The 14,374-nt window shown below is 35.3% G+C and overlaps 1 protein-coding gene across 1 annotated transcript in view; it reads right to left on the bottom strand.

Moving 5' to 3' along the window:
• Positions 1-2,588: 2,588 nt before the first annotated feature.
• HELLS (helicase, lymphoid specific) overlaps positions 2,589-14,374 on the bottom strand; it is a 33,102-nt gene continuing 21,316 nt past the window's right edge. The window contains exons 17-22 of the mRNA XM_028512892.2: positions 14,234-14,353; positions 12,407-12,523; positions 11,783-11,942; positions 7,976-8,072; positions 7,818-7,894; positions 2,589-3,716 (exon numbers count right to left, since the gene is read on the bottom strand). Of these exons, the coding sequence (XP_028368693.2) occupies positions 3,622-3,716; positions 7,818-7,894; positions 7,976-8,072; positions 11,783-11,942; positions 12,407-12,523; positions 14,234-14,353 (666 nt within the window). The 3' untranslated portion in view covers positions 2,589-3,621. The remainder of the gene's footprint in view (positions 3,717-7,817; positions 7,895-7,975; positions 8,073-11,782; positions 11,943-12,406; positions 12,524-14,233; positions 14,354-14,374) is intronic.

Genomic DNA, 14,374 nt, shown 5'->3' with positions numbered 1-14,374 from the left:
CCTTTCTTTTCCTGCCTATGTGGTATTTGGTTAGAGCAAATTGCAGTCTATAATATGTATTTTTCTATCAATATTTGAGGTTCTTATGTGATAGGAACAACACAGAACATTTTTGCACATAATCGTCACAGCAATCTGAGGATTACTGCTCTTCCCCCATTTTACAAATAAGGAAACTGAGGCCTGGAGAGGTTAAGTGATTTCCATTCAATGGTGACAGCTAGCTTGGAATAGAATGAGGATTTGATCCCAAATCTGATTCTGTAATACATACTCTTAATAACAAAACTACATTGCTTCTTGTGACTCTTATTTGTATGATCTTTTGTCCACAAGCTCTAGAAAACAAGTTAGAGACACTAATATATGAGATCTAGGGAGAGCTATAACTTGGGCTTTAGTCTGAAATTAAAACTTCATTTTTCCATTATAAATATGACTCCCCCAAACAGTGTATACCTAGAATGACTTCCTTTCTCTCAACTGGACTCTTGCTATCTATGATCTAGGTAATTTTGAGGGGTTGTGCACATACTATAACGTAGTATGCAAAAGAAACGTGTAAACTGGGATGGGCAGGGAGTATCAGCTCCCCTGGTATGAGGAAATAGATTTACACGGTTTGCCTTTCCCAAGTTTGTACATTGGGCAGAGAACTGAAATCCAGGTCTATTGCAAATCCAGTTATTTCCTTATATGCTAAAACCAAGATCATTTCATTCTATACCCACAACCACAAATTTTTCAGATCATCAAAACTTTTAGAAGTCTGGACTCTGGACGAAGAGAATTGCTCTTCTCACTTAATGTGCTCAAGCAAAACTTATTTTTGGGTTCTGCAAGCCAGGAAAATGCCTCAGAACTGCAGCTACATGCTCACAGTGGAAACAAAAGGAGTGTAACTTGGCCAAAAAGATAACTGTTTTCCCTTACAGAGAAATAATCAGATGTCTTTGTCCAAGGAATGGAGACTTATGCAAGGTATAATAGCACCAGAGTCTAGTTTGGGTTTTGGCTCTTCCATGTAAGTACCATTTCCTTGGTAGTTTACTAATGACCACTAGTAAACTGCTATTAATAAAATACGTAGAAGTGATAATGGTGCCTGTCATTTATTAAAGATTAACAGGCAGACACTGCATTAAGCATTTTATGTAGTTTGATTTTCCTGTACTTTTGAGATTTTTAATGTATGCCATTTTGTTCAAGATCTTATTGAAACCCTACTCCATCCCTGATATAAGGTTACTATTTCCCTGAATTTGCATTTATAGTTATGAGCCAAATATAATCATTACAAAGTTTACAAAAACAACTTTTTGTGAGCCAGAAAAGCACTTACTTCCAATTCAGAGAAATGCATGTATTAAAGCTAGTGATGACAATAAGGTTATCTAAGGGAAGTGGTTCAAAAAGCTCTCCTCAGACCTGGATCACATCAACTTCTGAAAATATAGGCTGCCTGTTCTACTTCAGTTGCTGGCTTGAAATCCATCCACACCTCCACCTGCCAATAGCACTGCTGCTTATTGTCTATGGCTCGAAGTATTAAAGTGACCCTCAGTGGGGTACTAAAGAGCCAGGTTAGGACACATGTACTCCACATTTGGTTGTTTTTAACACTTCACAGGGTTGGGGGTCAGTACCTTTGCTTCCTTTTCCATAAAACTTGCATGCCTGAATCGACTGTCCCCTCACTTTCACGTACTCTAGTTGAATATAAAATTCTAGGTCATAATTTTTCTTTTGAGCATACTGAAGATTTGCTTATTTCACTCACTCTTGAAATAAGACATCTGCTAAATGATCTTTGTTTCTTTACAGGTAATCTAGTTTTAGATTTTCCTCTGGTGCAGTCAAGTGGTTTTCATCTCTTCTGTAATAGCACTTGATAAACTAATCTACTATTAAGTCTTTCATTTTTCCTTAATTCTAGAAAACTGAGTATTTATCCAGTATTCATGTGGGTATTATTGCAACTTTATTCCTGTTTCATGTTTCCAACATGCTCCTATTTAGTGAACAAACCAGACTAAAAGGTTGATTAAGTAACCAATCTTGTGATTATGAGGCTGAAAATTGAGTAACTGTTAAAATGCTACTGAAATATCAAGTAAAGTGAGGTCAATGAGGCCACTGGAAACCTTAGTAAGAACAGTTCTAATGGATCAACAAGATGAAAATCCAACCACAATGGGTTCAGGGAACAAAAAATGAGAGAATCAAAAAAGCAAATACAGTCAACCTTTCAAGGAGTTTTCTATGACAGAAATGAGTTTTCTGTTGATTCTAGCTTATACAGACAATACTTCCATAGTAATAAGGATACATGGGCAGATACTGGCAGGCTTACAGAGATGCGATGCTGGCACTTTCAAAAGTTCTTTCCTGATACTTTTTATTGTCTAGTGTCAACAGGGAGCAAGGTGCTAAGGAAGAAGGTATTAGAGATGTGAAAACAGAGGTGAACCTACAGTTACATTCTCATTTGAGAGAGGAACACTTTTAGTAGATAGACCTAGGCAACTAATGTTCTGATGGTTAGTCAGCATAACTATGATTGGCAAACATTTCCAGTTTTTAAAAAAAAATCACAAAAACAAAACAAAAACCCGCTCTGTAGTCTGTTCTTTTCTTTGACTGAATCCCCCTAAGATGGAGATATTCTCATCTACATTTGAATATACATGGCAGCAGGAATAGCATTTTTTCCATGAGAGAAAGAACCCACACAGAAATGTATGGTTAAGGGAACATTGAGGATTTCTCTTCCTCATAGCCTGATATACATACAGGGTGTGAACTGCTACCATTTTATGCTCCTGTTACAAATTTTGCATTACCTATATTCTTAGGTCTTGTTTTCTTCTTACTCCCACCACCACTATAAATTTTAAGGGTGTCATCTCTCTTGTTCTATTCATGTTTTGCAAAATATATTACCAGTTCCAGTTTCTGATCTCTTAAGACCCTATAGTACATTCCAGAGCCTTCTCTGCATTAACCCAATATTCAGTTGAAATCTTTTTATATATGTGTATCTTAACGAATGCAACCAAGCCAGGTAAGTAATGCTGAATCACAATACGTTCCAAGACTTTTGCTATTATTACTTCACCCAAGCCATTCTTTCTGAAAAAATAATTTGATGATATCATCTTATAATGAACATTTATTTGGTGAACCATTTTATAGCAATAGATCTAAAATCAAACAATTTCTCATTTAAACAGAAAGCACAATCCCAATCTTTCCCCCATTAAAAGCCTACTCCATAACTGAAGTACCCAAATCCCATGAACCGTACTGCTGAAGAGAGGGGAAGTGAGGGGGAAAGACCATAAACTTCCACAGGAAGACTGTATAAATCTGGCAGTGGTTTAGTACACATCAGGCTATGCCCAAGGGTACTACTGAGTCAGAAAAATTAACCAAAAATCTAAATTGAACATATCATTCTTAATAAGGCTCAGAAAATTACCATCTATTAATTATGCAGTGTTACAATTATGTAAACTGAGATAATCAAAAAGTAAAGTAGACAATCTGGACTTTAACACCAATATAGGTAAATCTGTAGATGTAAACAAGAAATTAAAAAAGACATTCCGTAGCTCCAATTTAAAATAAACATTCAGGACTGGAATCTTCAGAGTTTTCTAATATCTTGAATATTCCCATCTTCTCTTTAATTGGTCCTGAGGCATTCATTTGATCTAAGAGAAAAATATTAAAACAAGTATTTATTTTTTTAAGTGGTAAGAACCTCAAGAGGACTACTGAAAAAGATGTCCAATATGTTGTTATTAGAAATGAGTCATCTGCAAAAAATTTTAAAACTGACAGAAACATGGATCAGTAATACCCAAAGCAATCAAGTTCACTATTTCACAATTATAACTGGCTCCTGGGGACACACAAACTGAAACGTAAGTTTGCCAATTAAAATCACTTCCACTAAATTTAAGATACAGATCTAGAGAAATAAACCACCTGAATTGTGTTCTCAAACATGTCTTTTTTAAAAAGCCCAATTATGGTTAGTTTAATAGCAGGTAATAAGACACCCTGAAATTTTATCTTTACACATACTCCCATTACCAATATGTGATCTTTTGTCAATCTAACAGGTGGGGAATAATATCTCTAAAGTGAATTATTCTGATTTCTAGGAAGGTTCAATTATTTTTGTATGTCCCCTGGCCTTTACTTTCTCTCCTGGTAATTGCCAGCTCATATGTTGTCCATTTTTCTTAATTTTTACTTATTTATATATGATAAACATTTTCTGTCTGCTATGTGTTACAAAATTTTTTGGTTGTCCCTTATCTCTGCTTATGGTATTACCTATTTTTCCTGATGTCCTTAAATTATTGCAATAAAATCTATCAATTTGCTCACTTAGCTTGTGAGACGTTAGGATTTCTTTTCCTGTCTTGAAGTCATACATATATTTTCCTATTTTTCAAATTAAAAGTTTTGCTTTATTTACTTAGGTATCAACTACTTAGACTGCTCATTTATCTAAATTTGTTCTTGAGTATGGTATGAAGTTTTCCCGGACTGATTACACATTGTCCCAGCATCATGTATTAAGAGGAATTTCACCTCCTCTACTTGGAAACACTATTTCTGACATTTATGGATTTTTCCATGTAAGTCTGACTGACTTTCTAGCTTTGCCATACCACTACTTAATACAGCTCATCATATGTTAATTCTTTCTTTAAAGATTATTTATTTATTTTTAAAGAGGGGGAAGGGAAGAGAGGGAGAGAAACATCAATGTGTGGTGGCTTCTCTCGCACCCCCTACTGGGCACCTGGCTGGCAACCCAGGCATGTGCCCAGACTGGCAATCAACCAGTGACCCTTTGGTTCCCAGGCTGTCACTAAATCCACTGAGCCACACCTACCAGGGCCATATGCTAATTATCAACTGTTAGGACTTTTTAATTAAGTCTTAATATCTGGTATGATTTGTTTTGTTCTTCAAAACTGTCCTGGCTCTTGTCCTTTTACTCCTTCATAAAAATTTTAAAAACAGCCTGTCCAAAGTTCTTTAAAAAGTCATATTGGGATTTAATTAATTAGAAGATAAATGTAAGGCATATAAGTGAAGTTGAGGAATACTGACGTATTTTTAAATACTAAACATTCAAATCTGTGAATTTGGTTAATCTGTACTTTATTCAATCTATTAGTGTCCTTCCATGTCTCAATTTCCTCCATAAGGCCTTAAAGAAATTGTTATATTTAATCATAGTCATGTTATATAGTTTATAGCTATTATTGTCAGATCTTATTTTCTAAACAACTGTTACAGATACATAGTATTAATTTATAAGCATCCGTCTTGAATACTGTTCTAAAAACCTTTCGATTCGTTTGGACTTTCTATAAAGACTATTACACCACCTGCAAATACAAGCAGTATGAACTTTCTTACTATTATTCCTCTAACCTATTATTATTATCATCTCACAGTATTAGTTAGAAATCCTATGTATACTGTACAATGCTATGAGAGCTGTTATCCTTGAATGTTTTTTTTTTAAATCCTCACCCAAGGACATTATTTCATTGCTTTTAGAGAGAGGAAGACAGACAGAAACACTGTTGTAAAAAAGAAGCATTGACTGGTTGCCTCCTGTACACACTGGGACCAGTGACCCAAACCCACAACATAGGTATGTGCCCTGATAGGGAATTGAACCCACAACCTTTCAGGTGCTGGATAAAGTTCAACCAACTGAGCCACATAGGCCACAGCTATCCTTGAATTTTTTTTTTAAAGCTCTTTTTTATTTACAGAGTGAGGGGAAGTGAGGAAGAGAGGGAGAGAAACATCCATAGGTTGCAACCCAGGCAAGTGCCCTGAGAGAGAATCAAACTAGTGACCTCTCAGTTTGTGGGATGACACCCAACCCACTAAGCCAAATCAGTCAGTGCTATCTTTGAATGTTCCTAATTTTAGTAGTTGTTTCCTAGATGAACGCATTTTTATCAGATTAAGAACATTCTTCTGTATGCCTAGTTTAAACATTGAAGGGTGATTATCATGTTTTATCAAGTGGGTTTTCATTAAGTAGTTCTCCTTTATTCAGTTAATATAATTACTATTTTCAAGAGTTACACTGTAGTGCTGATTTTTGATAATATATTTAAGATTTGGCCATAATGCTTTTTCTTCGACTCCTGTATTTTTTCATGAACTATTTGAATATTATAGTGCATATAAACATACAAAGAACTCAGAACAACTAAAACTCAAATGTAAGAGCTAAAACTGTAATTCTTAAAGAAAACATGATCTTGGGTTTGGCAAAGATAACTCAGACACAATACCAAAATCACGAGATACAGCAACAAAAAAAGGAAAGAGGAGTTCATCAAAAGTAAAAACTTTTGCCTTTCAAAAGGCACTAATTAAAAAAGATGAAGACACAGGCTGGGAGACAATATTTACAAAACATATCTGATTAAAGGACTTAATCTAGAATATGTAAAGAATTCTTTTAAGTCACTAATAAGACAAATACAATTTTGAAAAGATATTTGAATCTAAGTTGACACTGTACAGAGTAGTGTGCTAGTGAATAAATAGCTTGCAATTGGCTCTCCCCACTCCAAACAGGCTTATAGTTTTTGCCTGTTTCTACTGTATTAACTATTCTTACCATGACAATTAACAAGACACCAATGTTAATATGCTGAACAGAGTTGCAAAAAGATGAGCAGTAGCACGTTATTATGTAGTACTTCTACCATACAGACAAAATATAAATAATGAAGAGCATAGGTACCAATAATGTTATAAAATAATTAGGAAATGTTGAGTTTTAAATATATTTGTGATCTCCATGATAGGCACCACTTAACTCATTATTTAAAAAATTGGTAAACGATATAATTTATTCTGCCTCATCTGCATAGATGATATCTTGGAGTAACCAAAGAATCAACAAGAAAAAGTTCTTAATAAAGTAACAGTAGAATAAAAAAGTCACCATTTTGAAATCCTTAAGGAAAAAAACATCCAAAACAATCATCATCAATGGATGCTAAAGCTATCATCAGGTTAAATAAATAGTTGACAGGAAACTATAATATTAAAATAAGTCTAAATATGATAAAGCTTAGCTCACTAAAAATAAAATTCAGATATTATGTGCCTCCTAGTATGATTTAAAATATCAGAACAAAGCACTGGTATTCCTAAAATATGGAACCTGGAGGTAATTATGCCTACAAAGCTATTTACACAAGCTATTCATTACTTTACAGAAAAGAAAATAAGTAGACAGAGAAAGAAGTCAAAGGATAATACAAGGGGGCAGAGAAGAAAAAAATCAGCCCATTTCAGAATATAGGTCATTTTATAGAACAAATTAACAGGTTTCTCCAACAAATGACATGTAAAAACAAAAGTGAGAAGGGGTGTTATAGAAAAATAGGGACTTCACAATTAATGAAATTTGGATCCTGATTCAAACTGTAAAAAGATTCGAGACAACTGGAGAACTCTGGATATGGACTGGATTATTAGTGCCAACTCTCTTAAATGTAATAATGACATAGTGGCTATGTTTGAAAATATGTTCTTTTTAATAAATGATGCATGAGAAAGATATGGGTGAAATGTCATAATTTTAACACTCTGACAAAAAATAGCAATGAAAAAGGAATGACTAAATGTTGTGAACTATTGAAGATGAGTAGATTTATACATACAGGTACAGGTACATTATACTATTCTCTCTACTTATGAATATGTTTCAACGTTTCCATGAAAATAAAAGCATGAATGATATTTACCAATAAGGTCACTTCGATCTAACAACAACTCTAGATCTTCATCATTAATGACTTTCTCTCTTGATCCTTTTACTTCCCTATAAAAGAAAGCAAAAAATCAAGTCTATGATAAACCAAAACCATGAATTACATTCTTCTAAAATTAAAAAACATCTTACCTCTCATAATCTCTAGATTTTAATAATTCCATTAGTTCCTTAGGGTCTAAGAAGCTCTTAGATGTATTTAATCCAGATTGACCACCTTTGAAATGATCTAGAAAAAGTTTTCAAGAAATTCAGAATACTCGAAATTGTTTTTAAAACCAAAATACATTACAAGCTAATCAGAATTGCTTACATTTAGGACAGATAAAACCTTGTGTTGGGTTGGTAAAGAAGAAAAGCAACTGAAATTCTCAAACTTTGCTGGTAAGAGTGTAAAAGAATATGTCCATTTGGGAAAGGTCTGGTAGTTCCCTATAGGTAAACACATACTTTTCATAAGACCCAGAACAAATAAATGTTTATGTCCACAAATATCTGTATAGGAGCAGCTTACTGAGTCAAAGTCTCTAATTCAATCAATCAATCAATAGAAGAATGGATAAACTATTCAGCATTTAAAAAAAAAACCACCAAATTTCTAATACAGACAACAGATGAATTTCAAAATATTATGTTGAGCAAAGTACCTAGACAAAAAAGAGCTATAAACAAAGGATGCAGGAAAACCTACCTGGACAATGAAAATCTTTGTGACTTTGATCTAGAGCAGGGGCCCCCAACCTCCGGGCCATGGACCAGTCCAGTGTTGTTAGAATCCAGGCCATAGAGCAGGTGAGTCCAAAGATAACACACTTGAATCATCCTGAAACTATCCCCCTACCCTGGTCCATGGGAAAATTGTCTTCCACGAAACAGGTCCCTGGTGCCAAAAAGGTTGGGGACTGCTATTCTAGAGGATTGCTACATGAGTATAAATGAAGTCGGTATGGGAAAAGTCTAGCCAGTTAATATAACAAGAATGGTTTGCATGACACTGATATAACCTGGCAGCCATGGCAAGTGGACTGGAATGTGCACGTGAACAATAAGGACTTCACTGTGCTAGACAGTGAGGGCAGTAGACGTCTGAATGAGCATGTGTAATGTCTGGCCATTGCCTTCAAAATGACTAAGCCAGTAGAGGAACGAATCTACGTCAAATTTTGCAATAAGCTTAAACATTCCTTTGTGGAAACTATTTGGATGATTCAGAAGGCTGCAGCTGCAGACCCACTCGTGCATCTCATCTTGCGCAGAGGTTCTGGCGAAACATCAAAGCACCCAGGTGACTCAGCCCCCACCCCCACCCTGCCAGAGCCCAGATCTGGTGCCCTGAGACTTCTGGCTTTTCCCAAAACTAAAATAACCTTCGAAACGGAAGAGATTCCAGACCATTGATGAGATTCAGGAAAATACAACAGGGCAGCTGATGGCAACTGGGAAGACTGTGTGAGGTCCAAAGGTACCTACTTTGAAGGGGACTGAGGCATCATTGTCCTATGTACGATGTTTCTTGTATTTTCTTCAATAGATGTCTCTATTATTCATATTACATTGATGGATACTTTCTGGACAGACCTTGTACATAGCTCAAAATTCACCACGCTGCCCACTTAAAAATCTGTACGTATCTCAATAAAACTTAATACTTAAAAAATTCCTTTCAAATTATTATTTGAAATTTAATTTCAAAATACTGAAAATAGAGCTTAGGAAATAAAGCTATGAACTTTACTTAATTTAAACTACATTCAGTAAACAAAGTACATATTCCATCAAATTCCTAAAGCAGCATGGATGAGAAATTTTTAATGTACACAAAATCTTCTTAGGATCAAGTTCTTTTTTTCCTCCAATATGTATTCTAACTACAATCTGAATGTTACACCAAGTCAAATAAATCAAAGATGCCCATAACCTAATCCATATTTCCCTCAAAATCCAATGCACTAAAGAAAGTATAGCAGATCCCCAAATAATGCTATTTTATTATAACACTGATGAGATGCCACAGGAACACAACTCTTGTTTATATTAAGTAGCCCATGGTAAAACTAGTTTTGTGATACATCATTTCACTTCAAGTCACAGAGCCTATCAACAACATGAAGTGAGGAATTACTATATGTCCAAGTAGAAAAGTAGCATAAAATACATTGATAGTAATCTTTAAAAAATATTTTATTTATTTATTTTTAGAGACAGGCAAAGGGACGGAGAAGGAGAAACATCAATGTGTGGTTGCCTCTCACACGCCCCCTCCTGGGGACCATGCACTAGCACGTGCACTAGACTGGAAATCAACCAGCAAACCCTTTGATTCACAGGCACTCAATGTACTGAGTCACACCAGCCAGAGCCATTGATAGTAATTTTCAACATTATGATGGTGTTCCCATTTCTCTAGGCTTCACAACTAACATATTTTCTACCTTCCTTATGGTAGCCATCTAGTCACTTATTCAAATATAATTTTTTTTAGATTTTTAAAAAGATTTTTATTTATTTATTTTTAGAGAGGGAAGGGAGGGAGAAAGAGAGAGAGAGAAACATCAATGTGCGGTTGCTGGGGGCCATGGCCTGCAACCCAGGCATGTGCCCTGACTGGGAACCGAATCTGCGATATTTGGTTTACAGCCAGCACTCAATCCACTGAGCTATGCCAGCCAGGGCATCAAATATAATTTAATATTCAACGAATAAAAGGAGAACTTCTTCAAAGGATCACAAGAAACAGAACAGAAAATGCCCATGCCTCACCCACTTCATTTCCCCTACTCCTCAAATCCTTTCTAGATTAGAAAACAGTATATTTTTTAAAATGCCATGGTCAAAAGTATGAAAATGGTACTCGGGAGTAAAAAATTTTTTGAACACATGGTTCCACAAAGTAAGTTGATTTTTTAAAAAATAGACCCACTTTGCAAGTTATATAACTGCCTAATCACTATGTTGCACACCTAAAATTAATATATTGTATGTCAACTATAATTAAAAAATAAAAATTACCTAGCTGGCGTAGCTCAGTGGATTGAGCGCGGGCTGGGAACCAAAGTGTCCCAGGTTCGATTCCCAGACAGGGTACATTCCTGGGTTGCAGGCCATAACCCCCAGCAACCGCACATTGATGTATCTCTCTCTCTCTCTCTCCCTCTCTCCCTCTCTCTCTCTCTCCCCCCTTCCTTCCCTCCCTAAAAATAAATAAATAAAATCTTTAAAAATAAATAAATAAATAAAAATAAAATAAAATAAAAATTACTTTTTTAAAATAAAGTAAAAAATCAAAAAAGAAACACACACAAAATAAACAAAAAATAAATAAATAAAAATAGCACTACTTCAATGTACTTTTCACATTCTAGTAATTAATACATTGAACTTAGTAGAAGAGGCCTCGAAGTTTTCTTAAATCTTTTCACAGGCTAATCTCTCACCAAGAAATAGTATCATTTCAAATCCCTAACATATTTTTGATAGGCACTTTGAAATTATCCCTGATACTTTTCTCAGCCTGCTTTGTTCCTCATGTAGACACTCAGCAGTTTTTTTTTTTATGTCTATGGTCACCAGCCTACGTCTGTACTTAGAGCTCCAAATCTCCCACTGCCTATTTAATTAATCCTAGTGAACTAATCAAGCCTCACAAATTTGTCTTTCAAAGAAAATAACAATAACAAAAATCTACAATACAACAAACTAAAGGAAAAAGTGCGCCCTGGCTGGCGTAGCTCAGTGGATTGAGCGCGGGCTGGGAACCAAAGTGTCCCAGGTTCGATTCCCAGCCAGGGTACATGCCTGGGTTGCAGGCCATAACCCCCAGCAACTGCACATTGATGTTTCTCTCTCTCTCTATCTCCCTCCCTTCCCTCTCTGAAAATAAATAAATAAAAATCTTAAAAAAAAAAAAAAAAAAAAAAAGTGCTAGAAAGTGAATCTTACTTTTATGGATGATCAACTTTTCCAGTTTTCTTTTAGCAGCTGCTCTTTCCACAATTTTCTGATCGATAGTGTTTGCTGTAACAAGACGATACACAACAACTGGCTTCGTCTGACCTATTCTATGACATCTGTCCTGGGCCTGAAGATCAGACTGAGGGTTCTTAAAGTAAAAATGAAAAATAACTTTTAACAATATAAGGTTAAAATTATTTAACTTACAGTATGCATGGGTAAAATCAACATGTACAACTAATAATCAGGGGTGTCCAACCTTTTGGCGTCTCTGGGCCACACATTAAGTACAATGCGACATGTAAACACAAAAAATTTTTTTAAGTAAATTTATAATTTTGTGTTGGGCCACATTCATAGGCATTCTGGGCTGCACACAGACTGTGGGCCGCAGGTTAGACACCCCAAAGAGTGCCTTAACTCAATTCCAACTTCTAGAGTGGCTTCACTGATAGAATATATTCAAGTATTAACACACAGGACACCTCAAAAATTATTTTTACTCATAATGGATATCTTTTCAAAACAAATAAATGAAATTGCAAGGCACACAATGAAAGATTTTAAAAATTTAGAATGTGAGATCAGCATATTATTATACTTGTAACTCACCCAATCACTATCATAAATAATAACTGTATCTGCGGCGGTCAAATTAATGCCCAAGCCACCAGCTCGTGTACTCACTAAGAAGATAAACACATCTGGATCTGTGTTGAAGTTGTGCATCTAAAAAGCAAAGAGAACGTGAACACAGGAATTAAGAAACAAACTTTCTGCCTGGAACGTTAATAGGTTGCTGCATGTGGAACAGCTGTCTTACTAGCATGTGTTTTACCAGGAAAGGAAGGGGAGGTCAGTGGTGGGCCAAGGTTTATAAATATGACCCAGCATTCTTCAAACTTGGTATGAGTTCTTCAGTATCCACAGGACTTTTGATGCAAGGTCAATACTGAAAACCCCAGAAGCCATAAAGGTTGAAAAAGACCAACTTTCTGAAAAGAGATAAAAGTACAAGACTCACCTCCCAGTATACAAGAAAAGTATAGACATGCCTACTCCTCCTCAGGTTGTGGCAAAAAAACCAGGGGCCTTAGGACATGCTGTATCATTACGACTTTAAGAGAGGCCTGAGCCATTCAAGCTCAGGCCGGTCATACAGGTACCCCATGACTCTTTGACTGATACTCAGTAAAAACCCTAGACACCAAGGCTCAGGTGAGCTTCCCTGGTTTGCTTTCCATGCACTATTACAAAATGTTGTTGGGATAAATAAGTGCTGTCTGTGAGACTCCCCTGGAAACTCACATCTGGTTTCTCCTGGACTTCAACTATCTAACTTTTCTCTTCACCAATTTTAATCTGTATTGTTTCACTGTAATAAACCACAACCATGACAGAGAAAAAGAAGCTTGAACTAAAAACACTGAGATTATTTTTACATACAACTATTAAAGATGTACCCAAGGGAGGCCAAATCAATCATTCAGGTTTACAAAACAATTATGTTAATAAAATATCTGCTAATGTTAACTTACTTTCTAAGCATCTATTTTATTAAGATCTTAACTTTATTTTTAAAAATACCTCTCATCACAAGGCAAGTTTAAGGGAGATTATCTAATATTAGAAAACAGTATTAGGAAATATTATTAAAATATTAGGAAAAAAAATCTAGGCCATCCCCCCTCAAAAAATGGTGATAAAAATACCCCAAGCAGTTGGCTAGGAGATAAAGTCAGCAGGAAAGGGGGCTTACTCAGAGGGAGCATGGACAAAGTTTTTGAGTAGATGGGTAATGTTCTGTATCCTGACAGTTTGTGGATTCATTTACACACACATACAAATCAAAACTTCAGTGAAGGCACACTTTCTCTTATCACCTTTAGAATATGTAAATAATACTCCAAAAGACAAAATACACTGAAGTAATTAGAAAGAAGTACATATCAGCTGTTATGTAGTTTGAAATACACTGATGATGGAATATTGAATGGATACAATAATGAATTTATGCTATATCATGGTATGCAATAAAAAAAGGGAAAAAGTCCAAATGGCAGGTTCTAGGTGGATTTACAGGTGGTTGCTGTAAAATTGTTCCAACTGCTATTATTGAAATCTTCATTGCAAAATGTTGGAGGTAAAGAGCCAAAATGGAGAAAAAACTTCCTGTTTTCCTATTATAGTGACTGTTGTGTAAGATATTAAGTAAGGTTGTGCCAAAAGATATAGTATATAATTTGATAAAAATTAAGACTTATGCTTATGTTTTTGCTTATGCTTATCTTTTCAAAATGCTTATGTTTTTGATCTTGCTATAGGGCTTTAGGTCTTTTGTATCTCTATCATCAATCTATGAGTCTACTTAGAATATTACTTGAGAAATCAAGATAACAGTTACAGAAAAGAAGTGGTGTGTGACATAAGTAGTCTTACATTTTCTTCTCTCTCTGAATAAGACATGGATCCATCAAGTCTGCTGAACTTGAAATTTCTAAAGTGGCAGAAATCCATCAAAATGTCCAACATTCTTGTCATTTGTGAAAACATCAGCACCTGAAATTTAAAAGTTCTTAG

This window comes from Phyllostomus discolor, chromosome 5, assembly GCF_004126475.2.
Source record: "Phyllostomus discolor isolate MPI-MPIP mPhyDis1 chromosome 5, mPhyDis1.pri.v3, whole genome shotgun sequence".
Classification (NCBI taxonomy): Eukaryota; Metazoa; Chordata; class Mammalia; order Chiroptera; family Phyllostomidae; genus Phyllostomus; species Phyllostomus discolor.
The sequence above is the reverse complement of the archived record's forward strand: the minus strand, read 5'-3'. Positions and strand labels throughout refer to the sequence as shown.